A 16,642-nucleotide genomic window follows, 5' to 3' on the forward strand; every position below is an offset into this window, starting at 1 on the left:
TTAACTTCTATCAGTTTTTGCAGTTTTGAGCCAGACCCTGCCTGAAGGTCAATTGCTCTGTACCAGCACAATACACCCACCCAGAGATCTTTAGGTTGCAGACATGCAAAATCCCCTCCAACCATGCAGTCATGGCTGTGTTGCATGGGAGGAGCTCAAAAATCTGGCTTTTAGAGCTCACCATGCAGCTGAAGTCCTTCCACAGCAGCACAAATCTCACCTGTGTAAGTGCAGTTGTACCCTCACAAGTGGGAATCCTACATCCCCCTGAACAGCCAGTCATGGGGTGAACAGTATGGACATTTTTAGAACCCAAATAAAGATTTATGGCACCCAGAAAGAAGGGAGCTGTGCAAGTTTCTGGAGATAGGCAGTGAAAACAGCAAACCTATTCAGGGGTTTCTCCGAAGCTCAAACTCACAAAGACAAAAGAAAAAGAAATTAAAGAAAAACCCAAACCTTCAGCAGCTCTGGACCACAAGCAGCCAGAACTGGTCTGATTGTGTGTTCAGCTTTTTTTGAAAGTTTGCCATCCCCAGGACACAATCCCAGACTGAAGGCAGGAGCAGGAGGAGATGGAACCCATCTGTGCCAGGGACACATTCCCTGGGCAGCTCTGAGACCTTCCAGGTTCCTTCTGGAAATTCCAGCTGACCCATGGGCAGTGGAACAGATCAGACTAGGCAGCTCTGAGACCTGCCAGGTTCCCTCCCTGGGGGTAAAAACCCCCATCATGGGTGTGAAATCTGGAAATTCCAGCTGACCCATGGGCAGTGGAACAGATCAGACTACGCCGGGCTCTCCATTGCCAGGAATCATCCTCCACAAGATGGGTGGGAAGGGCAGAACCAACAGGACAGGCTTTAGGCACCTCTTCCTGTGAGACAAGCAGATCTAAGCTATATAATAGGGGAAAAACAGAAAAAAAAAACGAAGGGGGGAAATAAAAGCTTCATTAACAGTGGAGCTCTCATATTGGTTCTCATCACCACTACTGAATTCTGTATTCCTAAATCCAGATTTTTTTATTTAAAAGCTGGAAGTCTTAACACCAAAGCTAAAAACAATACATTAAAAACACTGATAATTTCCTCCTGAGTTTTTCCTTTTGTCTCCTTGCAGAAACCTCTTTCCAAATCTCCACTCTGAAGACAGCAAAACTTCCAGAGCTCCTGGCTCTTTTCTTTAGTGCCAGAAATGCACAGCAAGGAAGCGCACAGACTTCAGCTCCCCAAAATCCAGCTCAGCCACCTGAAGCACTCAAACACGAAGAATCTCCAGGCTGAGAGTCCACGAAAAACTTGGGCTCCTCCACTCAGAGGCTCAGATTAAGAAGATAATGTCATCAGACACCATGATCTGGTTGTCATCCTGCATGTGGGCCAGGGCCACCTTCACCTCGGCCGCCGAGAAGGGCTCGGGGTTGTCATGGTTGATGGATTCCATCACTTTCTTCAGGCCCACGGACTGGGCGTGGGAGGCTTTGAACACCTCCAGGAGAGCAGCCTTGAATGCTTTCAACCTGGTCAGAGGAGAAGGAATCACCCTTGGAGAATACACAAAAATCCTACCGCTTGTTCCCAACCTGGATGCCTCAGCCCTTCCCCATTCCAGCAGCAGCGCTCAGTAGGAAAGTCAAAAGCTGGAGCTGGGAGCATCATCTCCAGGATGGGACAACAGCCTGGAGCCACTGGGGGGAGGTGGGCACACAGGGACAGCCCCCACTCACCTTGGCTCAGCCAACTCCAACTTCTTCCCTTCACCAGCTCCCGAGGCTTCGGGGGTTTTCGGAGGATGTGCCTGAACTGGAGCAGAAGGAAGCGTTACCTTCAGCCTGAGCCTGGTGACCAACAACCCAGAGGGCAAAAGTGTTGGGCTCAGGAGGGGGGGTGATGCCAAACTGCCTCCCAGTACTGTAATTTATGCTGTGGTTTGGAGGTGGATGGAAAAAAGTTAATCAGCAATAGAATCACAGAATGGTTTGGGTAGGAAGGGACCTTAAAGATCATTCAGTTCCAACCCCTGTTACGGGACAATTTCCACTATCCAAGGTTGCTCCAAGGCCCATCCCACCTGGCCTTGGACACTTCCCAGATTCAAGGGCAGCCACAGCTTCTTCAGGAACCTGTGCCAGGGCTCACCACCCTCACAGCCAAGATCTTCTTCCTAATATCCCATCTAACCCTGTCCCACATGGATCTGTGGCTCTGAATGGTACTGTACCATGCCAGGGACCACAGGTAACAGCAGCATTGCTGCTCCCCAGGCTGTGCAGACCCAGCAACACCCTCAAGGAGCCAGGTGTCACTAAATGCAGGGACTCACCCTGTGGCATCTCCTCCTCAGCATCACTGAAGTCGTACGGGTCGTAGGAGCCTTCCTCGCCTTCCGTGCGTGCCTTCTTCCTTCTGGGAGGGGAAGGAGGGGTCACCCAAGGGTTTGGGTTGGAAAGGACATTAAGGATCATCCTGTTCCACCCTCTGCTATGGGCAGGGACACTTTCTTCTATCCCATGTTACTCCAAGTCCTGTCCAGCCTGGCCTTGGATACTTCCAGGGATCCAGGGGCAGCCACAGCTTCTCTGGGCACCCTGTGCCAGTACTATCCAGCCAGTTCTTTATCCATTAAATGTCCCTCTACTACAAATGGGGTGGGACAAACCACCTGGCTGAGCAAAAACATGGCAACCTCAGAAGAGGCTAGTGCCCTTTGCACCATGTTCCTCCCATTCCCGTGCTGTGGCTCCTACCTCTTCGTCCTGTGCTCCTCCTTGTCCTGCAACTCCTGATCTTCCTCTTTCTCAGTCTCCGAGTCATCATCCACTGGCTTCCTGCGCTTTTTCTCCTTCTCCAGCACCTGTGTGGCAAAGGCAGGATGGACTCAGACCTCATTTTCACTCAAGCTGCTTTTAGGCACCACCCAAAATCCTGAAGTGGTGGCCTGATCCCACACTGGGTCCAGGGAAGTTCACATCAGCAGCCCAAGGTGCTCAGCTTGCACCTCGTCCAGCCTTTTCAATGACAATTTCAGGATCCCCTGGGAACAGAGGGACACTTTCCCCCCACCTTTTTGAAGTAGGCGAACTGCACCAGCTCCAGAGCTGCCTCAGCATCCTGCATATCCACAGTCTTGTTCATCCTGGCCTTGGCGTGGGCTGTGGAGAGGCGGATGAGGGTCTCCAGGGTCCGGGCTGTGATGGGAGAGGTCTGGGGGGACAGAGAGAGGTGTCTGTGTGAGCCTCACAAGGCCAAGGTGGAAAACACCCATAAGAAGAGAGGCCTGTGCCTCAGTTTCCCTCCTCCTGGCCCAAGAAGGAGCTGCTCCCAGGGCTCACCCTGGCTATGTCCGAGTTCATCTGGCTCTGGCTGCGCAGGCGGGAATATTCCTCAGCGATGTAGCTCGCCGCCTCCTCGGTCAGCACGGGCTTGATCATCTTTGCTACGTGGATGTACTTCCTCATGAACTCCATGCTGACAACCTTCTCCCTGTGGGAATGCACGTACATCCACATTAGCCACAGTGGGGATGGGCTTCCCATCCATTTATACCCCTCCAGGGGCATCCAGGTGTGTAGGGAATTTAGCTCCAGATGTTCCTCACCTGCCTGGCACAAGAGACCAAGCAAGGCTCCCTTAGCATCCTACCCATGGATCAGCTGGAGCATCGCTGGCACTGTCTGGATACTCAGGCCAAACCCATGAACCCACAGTGCTGGACACCCTCAGGGAGCCCCAGGGGATGAAGGACTCACTTGCGGCGGTTGGGCCCATGCAGGAGGTCATCATGTTTCTCATAGACCTGCAGCTCCTGCTCCTCCTCCTGCAGGAAGTCAGGGTCATCCGTAGCCAGCATCTCCACAGCACTGCCCAGAGGCATGGCTGGAAAGGGGAATGTACAGAGAATAGGATTTTACCCTCTGAAACAACATCTAATAGTCCCCAAGAGCTGTCACCAAGGGGTGGCTTGGCTGAGGAGGGCTGGGACTCACCATCGCCATCCTGCTCGTTGGGGTTGCGGTAGCGGTGCATCCGCAGGACGTGGTCTGAGATCTCCTTGTCCTGCTCGGCGTCCATCTGGTCCAGCACGATGAAGAGCAGGTCAAAACGGGAGAGAAGGGAGTCCTGCATGCCAATGTTCTCCATGGGCGTCTTGTACTGGTCATACTGGGGGGAAGGACAGCATGAGGGGTTACAGGAGAGCCTCACTGGCCAGTCCTGGCTGCCAGGGAGGTTGGGAGGACCTCCTTGGGCCAGGCCTAAAAGGATGGATGGATGGACGGATGGATGGACGGACACCACACCAAACCCAGCCTGCTGCAGCAGTACAGCCACTTTCCCCTTCCTGCAAGGCTTTTATTTCCAAGGAAAATAAGTATTTTTTGTGATCCCTGATCAGACACCAAGACTGAGGCTCATCACCAGCATGAGGGTCCAATGGGCTGCCCAAACACCCAAAACATGGTGAGAAAACCCAGGAGCTCCTCTCTTCTCCAGCAAAGCCATGATCACGACAGACACCAAACCCACAAGGTCTTTGCTGTGCCATGCACCCAAGTCACTGCTTTGGGGGATCTTTTGGAATTCACCAGCTGCCTCCTCCCTTCTCCAGGGAAGGGTAACACCAGCACTCACCCGGCCGTAGACGGGGTTGGCAGCAGCCAGGACGCTACACCGGGAGTTGAGGCGGGCCTGGATGCCAGCCTTGGCAATGGTGACCCGTCCCTGCTCCATCACCTCGTGGATGGCCGTGCGGTCGATGTCGGACATCTTGTCGAACTCGTCGATGCACACCACGCCCCTGTCGGCCAACACCATGGCTCCTGCTTCCAGGCGCCGCTCCCCTGGGATGGGACGGGGGAAAAGAGGGTCAGCCACCCCCCACTGGCCCTACACATCTCCTGCCCGGCCATACCCATCAGCCCTGGGATGAGGGTGAACCTCAAGGTGCAGCAGAATCCTTCTGGGTTGCTCTCTGACCCAATTCTACAGCAGACAGAATGCTTAGGGTGAGGATCATGGTTAGGAATGTCTTCCCATGAGGAAGGCTGCTGCTAGCCCTTCGATGTGGTACCAAGTGGAAGAAGAGTAAAGAAAACCACCACCTAAGAGAGGTGGAGAAAATATCCCAAAACACGGGATCCCACGATCCAAATAACGTTAAACATAAAGCTTCTGGTGGAGCAGGTCCTGCAAGTGTCACTGCAGAACCAAGATCATAAAATCATTAAGGTTGGAAAAGACCTCCCAGATCATCGAGATGAGCAGCCTTGGATGTCACAGAGTCCCTGCCAGCAGTTAACAGCCATCACCCCAGTGCTCCTCACCTGTCTCCTGGTCTGTGGTCACGGCAGCGGTGAGGCCGACACCAGAGGAGCCCCTGCCAGTGGTGGGGATGGCGCGGGGTGCTGTGCTCAGCACGTACCTCAGCAGCTGGGATTTGGCCACAGAAGGGTCTCCTGGGATGGAGAATGGCATGTTTAGGAATAACTCATCCCCTGGATATAACTGCACCATCACCCTGTGTCTGGTTTGGGGGTGTTCAGAGTGGGGACAGGTGGAGGGGAAAGGGGACAGAAGGGTTTTGTTCAGACTTCATAAAATAAGGTAAGCAGATGATCTTCCCACTATCATCAATAAACCCCTGGGAGGAAATAGAGAAGATGGAGATAAGAGACTTGAGGTGATGGGGATGGGACAAGAGGCAATGGGGAGAATTCAGAATATAGGAAACTCCAATGAGACATCAGAAATAAAAAAAAGTCTCCTTGACTATGGGCAAACACTGGGATAATGGCTCACAGAGGTCATGGAATCCCCTAGAACCATGGAAAACACAGAGCACAGCTCATCACATGGACTGGAGCAAGCAAGAACAAGCAATACTTCAAAATAGCATTTCAGCCCAATTTTCAGCTTATTCCTATCACAGAGCCACATGGATGAAAATTATTTGGAAAGGAGAAGACTGTTGCCCAGAGTTTTCTTTCACAGTGGGATTTATATGAAGTCCAGGACCATCTTGTCACTGTCACCCAAACAAGCACTGGAAGCAGTGAGACCAAGGCTTGCTACTCTCTGTGCTACAAAGGAAAGCTTTGAGCATGAGAGGCTGGGGCAGAACCCCATTGCCTCAGTCTGGCATGAGAAAAGAGGTGCTTCTCCTGCAGGGCAAATTCCCTGGAAACCTGCTGGGAGGGTCAAGACACAGCAGAGCTGCCAGCAGGAAGGATGTTCAGCAAGCAGTACAGAAGCAGCAAGAAAAACAACAGGGTCTGATCACAGTCCAAGCAGAAAATTGAAAGAAAATTAGTAAGATAACCCAACAACCTGCTAAGAGGCTTGAAGAGCTACTTGCAACCCAACAAGAACCTGCTTGGCCACATGCCAAGCTGAAACTTCATGCCTGGACACAAGACTTAGATACCTTGGAGCGGCTCTTGCTAAATCTCTTGATCTTGGCCACGTCTGAAGCAGAGTAGAGAGGCCGGAGGTCTTTGCTCATCTGCTTCACGTGGCAGGCAATGAGAATGGTCCTGGAGAAGGGACACAGCTGTGGTCAGCTCTGCAAACCCCACAGAGACAAAGCAGAAGCTTCCACAGGGCCACCACTTGCTCTAGGAAGCCCTGGAAGGGGGTGGGAAGCTTTGACAGCTGTAGCATTCTTGATCTGACTGTGCTGGACCATCACTGGAGTATCTTTTAAACTTAGCAGGCTCCCCAAAGAATGGTCACAGCCCCAAGGCTGCCAGAGCTCCAGGAGAGTTTGGACAACGCTCCCAGGGCTGCACAAGGTGGCACTGATGGGATGTCCTGTGAAGGGCCAGGAGTTGGACTCAGTGATCTTTGTAGGTCCTTTCCAACATGGCATATCTTGTAAATAGTACCAAGGTGCAAACTACTTCCAAGTGATTTAAGCCACTTTTGACCCAACTCTCTGATGACCACCTGCCAGATCTCACCTGCCAGAGACCCAGCCAAACAGGGTTAGAGGACTGAAGCCCCATGAAGACCCACCTGAAAGTGCCTGAAGTGTAGCCCCCTTTCTTCCCCGGCAGGCAGCGGTACGTCCCCACCACCTGGATGCGGTCCCCAGGCTTCACCTTGTCCACCAGGTCATCGTCCAGAACCACGTCCACCGAGCGTGGCAGCTGCCCTGCTGGGGCTTTCTCAGGCATCTCCTGGATGGTGATGGTCTGGTGGTCCTTGTAGACAGAGAGGCCAAACTCTGTCTCCAGCGGGTTGTTCTCTTCATCCTAAAGCGGGAACCCAAATTAAAAGATGAGCACCATTTTTCAGGAGAGCAGGGAGGACACTGCCTCATCCACCCTGCACAGGGCTGATGGAAAGGGTTGTTTAGCAGGACTAGAGGCTGGGGCTCACCAGCTCCATACTGAAGCTGGCACATTCTCCCTAGAGGAACCTGCTGCTGCTTCACCTCACCTTTGTAGGGTAGATGGAGCTGGATGGGAAAGCATCCAGGGAGGTCATGTCGGTGTATCGGCGCTCAATTGTTTTCTTGGTAGCTGGGCAATAATGGACACTCCGGACGACTTTGGGACGCACCAGAGAGCCTGGGGTTGGAAAAGAGAGGAGTTAGGGGCTGGGATGTTCCACCCCTCTGTCAGCAGACAGCCCCCAAAAGGGTCTCCAACATTAAAATTACTTGGGTCACAACTCACTGTCAAACATGGGCAGGGCTAGCTGATTTTAAAGACCATCCCAACACTCAAGACTTTCAGCTGAGCTACTTGGCCCAGGTTGCCAGCATACAGAATCACAGGATGGTTTGGATTGGAAGGAACATTAAAGATCACCCATTTTCACCCCCTGCCATGGCCAGGGACACCTTCCACTCTCCCAGGTAGCTTCAAGCCCCATCCAGCTTGGCCTTGGATGCTTCCAGGGATTCAGGGGCAGCCCCAGCTTCCCTGGGCACCCTGTGCCAGGGCCTCCCCACCCTCATAACCAAGAATTCCTCCCCAATATCCCATCTAATCCTACCCTCTGTCAGTGTAAAACCATTGCCCCTTGTCTTGTCCCTCCAGACCCTTGTCCCAAGTCCCTCTCCACACCACAGCTCCTGGAGGGCTCCAGCTCCTCCACAGCAAACCCCTGGCCCCTCCACACCCGCAGCCCCTGGGTGTCCCCCAGCCTCACACTTTGTCACGATGCCCTCCACGCAGACAATGCAGCTGAGGAAACAGGCTGTCAGGGTCCGTGGGGACACGTGCTTGGAGCCAAAGCTGCCCTCCAGCCCGACGTAGAAGTCCTCATACTGCTTGGCGTAGGTGGCATCGACGGAGGCGACAAAATCCTTCAGAGCACGCTGGAAGGCAATCAGCTCCTCGAAGGCATTGCTCAGGAGCCTGCAGCACAGAGAGGTCACAGAGCAGGTGAGTCAACCCCCTCCTCATCAACTCTTTTCCCACACTCCTGTGTGCTCCACAAGTTGACGAGGAGCAGGAGGTGAAAAAACCTAAAGTCCATCACAGCTCTGTGGGAGGTGCACTGGCACCCACAGCCAGGAGGAGAACAATTCCAAGCATATCTAGAAAGCCTCACATGACCCTGGCCAGACTGGCAAGGCTGGTTCAAAATATCCCTGAGCATCCTCAAAAAGGCTGAGAGAAGTGGGGTTGGTCAGCCTGGAGAAGACCTTAGATCCCCTTCCAGTGCCTAAAGGGACTCCAAGACAGCTGGACAGGGACTTGGAACAAGGGCATGGAAGGAGAGGACAAGGGGGAATAGCTTCATGCTTCCAGAGGGAAGGGTTAGATGGGATGTTGGCAAGGAATTGTTCCTTGTGAGGGTGGGAAGGCCCTGACTTTCACCAGAGGACAAGGTTTGGTGCTTTCTTGTGACAAATGACCTGCAGAACCAGGGCTGGACCTTTGAAACCCCTCTCAAGCCCAGTGGCCCAGGTGTCCCACACCCACCTGCTGGCTCTCTTCTCGTTCTTGCGCCGCAGGTCGTTGATGTTGACGATGAGCCGATACTGGTTCTCACTGATCATGTCCCGGACCTTGCTCTGGTAAATCCCTTGGTCTTCCTGCAAGTGGGAGAGAAAGACACCCAAAAACCAACTCACTTTGCATGTCTGAAAAAACCCCAGGGGCCCATTTCTGCAGAGCTGGATGCCCTTTATTCCACCGCCTAAGCAGGAAGGGGCAACATGGATCAGGTGCTCCCTAAACCCTGGTAGTAATGGGGGGACACAGGGACCAGGGGTTCCTAACCCCATGGGGTACATGGCGGGGAGGATCAGGTGGTTCCCAGGTCCCCGGAGCATGGATTAGGGGGGACGGAAGGGCACAGGGACCAAGTGTTCCCGAACATCGGAAGTAGCCATGGGGCGGGGGCGCACAGGGATGAGATACTCCCCAGTCCCCGAGGGTACAGGGGGGAGGGGACATGGGGACACAGATCAGGTGTTCCCCAACCCCGGGGGGCATGCAGGGGACGCAGCACCCGCGCCTCCCAGCTCGTCTCACCTCATCGTCCAGGAAATCGAGGTAATCGCGCTGCGCCTCCCGCAGCTCCGCGTCCTCCAGCCCGCCCGCCGGCGCCGCCATTCTGCCGGCCGCCCTGGGACGGATCCCTCCGCCGCTGCTGCCGCTCCTGCTGCTGCCGGGGAAAGCGGTGAGAGCGAGGGGAGCCGGCTGGCCCCGCGATCAGATCAGACCTCACGATCAGACCCCGAGATCAGATCAGTCCCCGCCGCGCTCCCGTTTCGCGCCAAACGCGGCTCCTTTCCCGCCACCACGCGGGAAACCCGCCCTCGGCCCGCCCCTTGGCGCTGCTGATTGGTCAGCAACTCCCAGAGCAAGCCAATAGAGCGGCGAAATAATGATGGACATGAAGTTCATCCTATCAAAGCGCGGGGGCGGTGCAGAGGGGCGGGGCCATGGCAGGGTGCCGGGGATCGGATGTGATCCGGGCTCCGCCTCTTGGAAGTCACCAGGGGCTGAAAATGCCGCTTTAGAGAAAAAAAGTATTTTAAAAATCAAACACGAAAATGACAGAAACACCCAGACAGAATCCCAAACCAAGAAGAACCAACAAATCTAATTAAAATCTAACTAAAAACTAATTAAAAGCTAATTAAAAACTAATTTAGTGTTCTGCTTTTTATGCTGTATTTTGGGGAGCCCCGTTTCCGGATGTTTTCACCCCGTACAGGCTGGGTGGGCGTTGGTTTTTCCTTTAACGTGGGCTCGGTGTGATTCCAGCAGTTTGGAAAAAAAAATCGACAGGTCCTGTGCTATTTGGGATGGAAAAGGCAGTTTTCGATGTGTCTTAGAATCCCAGAACGGTTTGGGTTGGAAGGGACCTTAAAGCTCATCTCATTCCAACCCCCTGCCATGGGCAGGGTCACCTTCCACTATCCCAGCTTGCTCCAAGCCCCATCCAGCCTTGCCTTGGACACTTCCAGGGGTGGGGCAGCCACAGCTTCTCTGGGCAGCCTGTGCCAGGGCTTCCCCACCCTCACAGGGAAGGACTTTTTCCCCAATATTCCACCTAACCCCACCCTCTGGCAAGTTAAAAACCAGCCCCCTTGTCCTATCACTATCTGCTTGTGTAAAAACTCCCTTTCCCTCTTTTTTCCAAGCCTCTTTTAAGCCTCCTAAGAGGAGGAGGGAGTTCCTGTTGTTGGCAGGAATCAAAAGGTGCTGCTGCTCACAGGGAAACCTGTTGCTCCCCCTTAAAAAAAAAAAAAATCACAGTATCCCTTAAAAATCTTTATCTAAACTCTGTTTAAAAATAGAAAAAGAATAAAAACCATGACAAAACTGTTTTGATCAGCAGAGCATACCGTGCATACAAAGTTGGCCGTGTCCCCTGGATATTGTGGCTCACAGCAGTTTTTCCAGGGTAATCCTGGGAATAAATATTCACCCCCGGGTTTGCTGGGCTGTGCAGACTCTGAGGCACAGAATTCCCACTGCCTGCTCTCTCCAGAGGGAGCAGCTGCGATTGGCGTTGCGGAAGAGGAGCAGGAAACAGCCTTTGCCCCGTTTCCCATTTTCTGTTTGTGTGCCTGGATCAGATCCCTCACTGGAAATGCCTGGCAGCTCTGTGGTTTGGGGTATGTGCAGCCCAACTCCTGGATATTTGTCCTGCTCCTGAGAGATTTTTTTCACATTGCTCTGTGTCAAAGTGAAAGTTCAGAGTTTCCTTTTTAGGCCTTTTAGCCCTCTTCTGGAATAATTTGGTGCAGTATTCAGTTTGGCAGGTTGGCATAAACAAAGGATGTTATGCTTTATTGCTGTTTTCTTACTTTTTTCTTTTTTTCATTCTCCTTTTTGTTTTCATTTCTCTTTCTTTTCCATTTTTCTTTTTTTTTTTCCCCCTTTAATCTTCCAGGTTGCCCTGCTAGCTCCAGAGATGTTCCCTGCAGCTGGAATAGCTTCCCTGCTTCTGCACACTCAGCAGGACCCATTTCCCTCCAGCTGCTCCTCAAATCCACCCCTTCCTTCTGATTTGTTGGACATTTCTTGTTTTCATGAGTGGAGAAAGCACAAAGAAAGCACAGAGAAAACCTTTGGTGTGCCCCTGGCACTTCTATTTCTATTTCTATTTCTATTTCATTTCTATTTCTAATATATTTCTATTTCTATTTCTATTTATAATATTTAATGTTTAATGTTTACTATTTATAATATTTATATTTGTGTTTGGTTTTGGTTTTGTTGTGTTTTTTTTTTTTTTTTTAAATGGGCACATCATCCACTGAGGATCTAAACTGGCTGAAGGAATCTGTCTAAGTCCCTAAAGGAAATACGATTTATCCCACATAAATTGCCAGAGCCTGCTGCAAATTTCACCTCTGAGATGTTTTTTCTCCCTCTGCAGGAGGCAGAATATTAAATCCAGCAATGGACACTCTGTGTGCTCCGCTGCAGATAAAATATGGGTGGAAAAAATGAAACATGCATGCAAAGCACCCTGTGAGTACAACACAGAGCAGGTACCAGGGTGGGATTCAGGCACATCTATGCGGATTGCACAAGACCTCACCCACATTTGGGTGGTCAAAACGAATCCCAGACACGGAGAGGGTTTGGATGGCTGCGGTTTTCCTCCTGCCAGGAGCTGGCAGGGCCCCACCGCTCCTGGCCGAAAGGTAACAGGAGTGAGGGATAAAAATAGCGCTGTTGTTATTCACGACAGCGCCCTATAGCAACTGCTGCCTGAATAATTCATCGGAGCTGGGCAGGCCGAGCAGGACAGGGGGATGGAGAGAGGTGGAGAAGGCTGGGAAGAAGCAAGAAGTCTTCCCTGGCTTTTGGGATCCCCAGGATTGTGGCCAAGGTCTCCCTGTGTTCACCTCCCTGCTGCATTCTGGAGGTTATGGGGTGAAAAGGCAGCAAAAGCTCACAGGGACATTTAGCACTTCCTATCCACTAGAAAAAAACAGGAATTGAGCACTTAGCACAGAGAGGGCCGGGTCTGGAGGGCTTGCAGAGAAACAGAAGGATCAAGGGTGGATGCAGGAACATCCATGGGTGAATTGCACACGGAGCACTCTAACAGCACTCAGCGTGGATTTTCTCATCCCTTCCTCACACCTCTGTGTGTCAGCACCCACCTGTACTTGGGGTTTCTGAGGTTTAAGGGTACCCTGTGATCCTTCTAAGATTCTGGGACGTTGTGGAGTTTTGTTGCTGTTGCTGTCTTTTTTGTTTGTTTGTTTTGGTTTGGGTTTTTTTTCCTCTTAGTTCAACTAAATGTGAATTTTCAAGCCACAGTGCAATTATCAATTTGCCATCTATTCGCTTTCCTGGCTGCTGAGTAGCTTTGCCTCACCCATGAAGGGCAGGGGAGAGGCTTGTGGCTCATTCACAGCTCCAAAAATGGGGGGAGACTATCCCAAATTCGATGGAGTGTCACCTGATCATCAAGCAACACAGTGGAGTGGAGGTTTCAAATCTATTTGTAATAAAATAGAAGGATATTAACATGGAATGCAATGTTTGGAATGGAAAAAAGTCACTTTTTAGAACTGAAATTATGTGGAGAAGTGAGACCACCTATGAGATGTTTTTATCAGGGTAAATTCTATGTTTTCCAGGGGATTAAAGGGATTTATATTTACTGGGCTCTCCTGGAGCTGCTGTTGCCGGAGCTGGACCTAACCAGGGAGTGAATTCACTCTCACAAGCAGAGTGTTGTCCTGACTCTCATCACAAATAATTTAACGCTGAAGAAGTCCTTCTTAATCCTCTCTCCTGACCTTTTCCCTAACATAGGCTGGAGAATTTCACCCCGTTGCATCTTCACCAGCTCAGGCATTTCTGACATCATTTTCTTGGAGTATTTGCTATTCCTACGCACTCTGGTAAATCTTTAGATGGTTCTAGCTCTTGGGTTTTTTCCTAATTGTGGAGAAGAAAAACATGGAAAACTACTATCAGGATGTATAAATGGAATTTCTTTACTGAAAGGCACGGACAGCTGCTGGTATCTCAGCAGGAGAGCACAGGAAAGTGGGTAAGGAGTTAAAGCTCTGACCTTCAGTGTGTTTGGATGGGCTCTAATCACCTTCTTTCTTCCCAGAGTAGGAACCCAGAGCATATGGATTTGTTTTTCCTCCCAGATGCCTCTAGCATGGCCCTAGCACAGTGATGGGAACATAAAATCTTCTTGTGGTCCTGCTCCTGAGATGCACAGCTACTCCAGATCCTGTGGGGATTCATCCTGTTTTCCTGCTGTGCAGGAGGAAAATACAGCAATTAATAGAAAACCAAAACAAACCCACACAGACCGTGCCTGCGTGCATAAGGAAAACTGAATTCCAAATGAAACCAGAGGAATGGCCGAATCAACAACAAAGCTTTGGAACTGGACAACCCAACCACGTTTGCAGGGAAATCTGAAGGGTCCAGACACAGAGCTGAGGTTTGGTGTTGCTATTTTGGTCTCCTCATCTGCTCTCATGACTTCTGGCTGTTACTAAAGACAGTGACAGCTGGTTCCCTTTTTTTTTTTTTTTTTTTTTTTTTTTTTTTTTTTTTTTTTTTTTTTCCTATTCTCTAATTTTCTCCACCCTTAAGGCTGGGAATCATCCATTTGTATGCAAAACATCTCTGCCTCTTCCTCAGGATCTCTGGGAGCTGCTTTCAGCCCTGGGGCAGGATCCACTGGTCACTTCAGCAAGTGATGTCCAGCTTTAGAATCACAGAATCACAGAACTGTGTGGGCTGGAGACCTAAAAGAACATCCAGTTCCCTCTGCCATGAGCAGGGACACCTTCCACTATCCCAGGTTGCTCCAAGTCCTGTCCACTGGCCCTGGACACTTCCAGAGCACATCACCCTTATTATAAAGAATTTATTACAAGTACCTAACTTAACCCTGCCCTTTTTCATCCATTCCCCCTTGTCCTGTCCTGTCCCTCCAGGCCTTTGTCCCAAGTAATTTTTCAGCTCTCCTGGAGCCCCTTTAGGCTCTGGAAGGGGCTCTGAGCTCTCCCTGGTTCCTTCTCTTCTCCAGGTGAACACCCCCAGCTCTCCCAGCCTGGCTCCAGAGTAGAGGGGCTCCAGCCCTTGGAGCATCTCCATGGACTCCTCTGGTCTCTCTCCAGCAGCTCCACATCCTTCTGCTGTTGGCCCCAGGGCTGGAGCAGCTCTGCAGGCAGGGTCTCACCTGAGAGGGGCAGAATCCCCCCTCCCCTGCTGCCCCAGCACTTGGGGGGGTTCAGGGATGGGTCATGCCCAGCTCTCACCCACCAGCCCCCCCAAATCCTTCTCCCCAGGGCTGCTCTGGATCCATTCCCCGCCCTGATGGGAAGCCGGGAGGTTGCAGCACGCCGTGTAAGGCACATTAGTAACCCCCATCAGACTGTCACAATGGGCTGCCACTGCTGCGGGCAAACCACGAGGAGGCAGGAAAGTCCCGACCCCAAATTGCTGCACAATCCTTGTGCAGCACGTGGGGAACAGCTGATGGTGCCAAAATTAACTGTATCAAGTGCTTCTTTCTGACTGCAGAGGCTGAACTTGGTAACCCAGGGCTTTTAACTTTTTTTTTCTTGAATTATTAATTAAAGAAAGCCGTAGTGTTCTAATGTCTTAGTGTTCTAATTCTGCATCTGCAGAATTTTTATTTAAAACAAATGTATGGTGAGCATAAATTCTTGCCCAGTGGGAAGGAGTTCCATATAGGCACAGACATGGGAAAAAAAATTTCTCCTTTACCCCACTACAATAACAACAAGTCATTATTCTTTATTACAGGCAAATACAGGGGAAAGGTAACTCCTACTTTCTGGATTACATTTAGTGCTTGGAATACCTCAGTTGTCTTTGGTGCAAAGCTGCTAGGTTGCTCCTCAGCAGCACAGTGTGGACATGGTGTGTGTGGATACTTCTTGATGGAGGATACCCTGATCCACAAAAGAAGATCCTTTTTTTGAGTAATAACTCTGAGCACCTAAAAATAACAGAACAAGCTTTTGCAGGTCCCTTCCAACCCAAACCATTCTATGATTCACATTTGGGTGGGGAATTCAGGCATTCAGGACAGGTTTGAGGGCACAAAGTGTGTTTGAATACTATCAGATGACTGTAGAGGGTAGGGAGAGCTCAGCTTGGTACAACCCAGTCTTAACTGTGGGACTAATCTCCTGGGCAAACACAACCACACCTGGGTTTTGACTTGGAGGGAGCTGGGTGATTCATTTCAGGGTTTAAAATGTCAGTGGTAGGAAGTAACAGGGTAAGTTTGAGATGAACTACACAGCATGGCTTGGTACCACTCACCTGAGAGCCAGTGATCAAAGAGATCTCACTGTGCAGCACCCACCAGGCTTGGGGTGCAGAACAGGCTGTCAGCACCTCCCAGAAGAGCAGTTATCCCACACAGAGCTGCCCTCTGCCCTTCCCATGGCTGCCCTGGGACATTCCTTGAAGTTAAATGAGGTAAAAAACCTTTCACTGGGGTAAAATAGATGCAGGAGGCCTGGCAGCATTGTAGTGTCCATGTTGCAGCAGGGATGTCAACTCCCACCATCCCCATCTGCCTGGGTTGTATTTTATGTCCCACCTCCTATGCCCTCTACTGCCCATTGCCCCTGTGTCCTGTCCCTCCATCCCTTGTCCCCAGTCCCTCTCCAGCTCTCCTGGAGCCCCTTTAGGCCCTGGAAGGGGCTCTGAGCTCTCCCTGGATCCTTCTCTTCTCCAGGCGAGCTCCCCCAGCTCTCCCAGCCTGGCTCCAGAGCAGAGGGGCTCCAGCCCTTGGAGCATCTCTGTGGCCTCCTCTGGACTCTCTCCAACAGCTCCCTGTCCTTCTGCTGTTGGGGGTCCCAGACCTGGAGGCAGCTCTGCAGGGGGGGTCTCACCAGAATGAAGCAGAGGGGCAGAATCCCCTCCCAGTTTCAGGAATGGAGGAGGAGGATGGTGCAGTATTATGGGTCTTTCAGGAGATGTCTTTGAGGGACAGAAAACAAGTGGAAGATGTCACTGGGGGGGTTGGTAGCTGCCAGTTGTATCTCTTTCACATCCCTGAGTGCAATGACGGGGTAAAACTGAGGTTCCTTCCCACCTTCTTCACCCTGGATATTTTCCCTCCTCACAATGAGGGCACTGGCTCTCCCACATGCTGTGAGATTTGTCCTGGCATGTGCTGAACCTTCACCCAGGCTG

General features: G+C 51.4%; 1 protein-coding gene across 1 annotated transcript; it reads right to left on the reverse strand.

Moving 5' to 3' along the window:
* Nucleotides 1-1,006: 1,006 nt before the first annotated feature.
* Nucleotides 1,007-9,769, reverse strand: MCM3 (minichromosome maintenance complex component 3). Its single transcript, XM_041480847.1, has 17 exons — nt 9,491-9,769; nt 8,936-9,048; nt 8,157-8,365; nt 7,440-7,570; nt 7,014-7,252; nt 6,424-6,532; nt 5,625-5,640; nt 5,324-5,455; nt 4,632-4,840; nt 3,989-4,163; nt 3,752-3,878; nt 3,335-3,485; nt 3,066-3,206; nt 2,750-2,856; nt 2,326-2,408; nt 1,730-1,805; nt 1,007-1,522 (listed from the first exon to the last, which is right to left on the reverse strand). Exons 1-17 carry the CDS (start codon nt 9,569-9,571, stop codon nt 1,324-1,326), a joined length of 2,298 nt encoding a protein of 765 aa, XP_041336781.1. The 5' UTR covers nt 9,572-9,769; the 3' UTR covers nt 1,007-1,323.
* Nucleotides 9,770-16,642: the final 6,873 nt, after the last annotated feature.

The sequence above is a fragment of the Pyrgilauda ruficollis genome, unplaced genomic scaffold (assembly GCF_017590135.1).
Source record: "Pyrgilauda ruficollis isolate IOZ18807 unplaced genomic scaffold, ASM1759013v1 scaffold54, whole genome shotgun sequence".
Taxonomy (NCBI): Eukaryota; Metazoa; Chordata; class Aves; order Passeriformes; family Passeridae; genus Pyrgilauda; species Pyrgilauda ruficollis.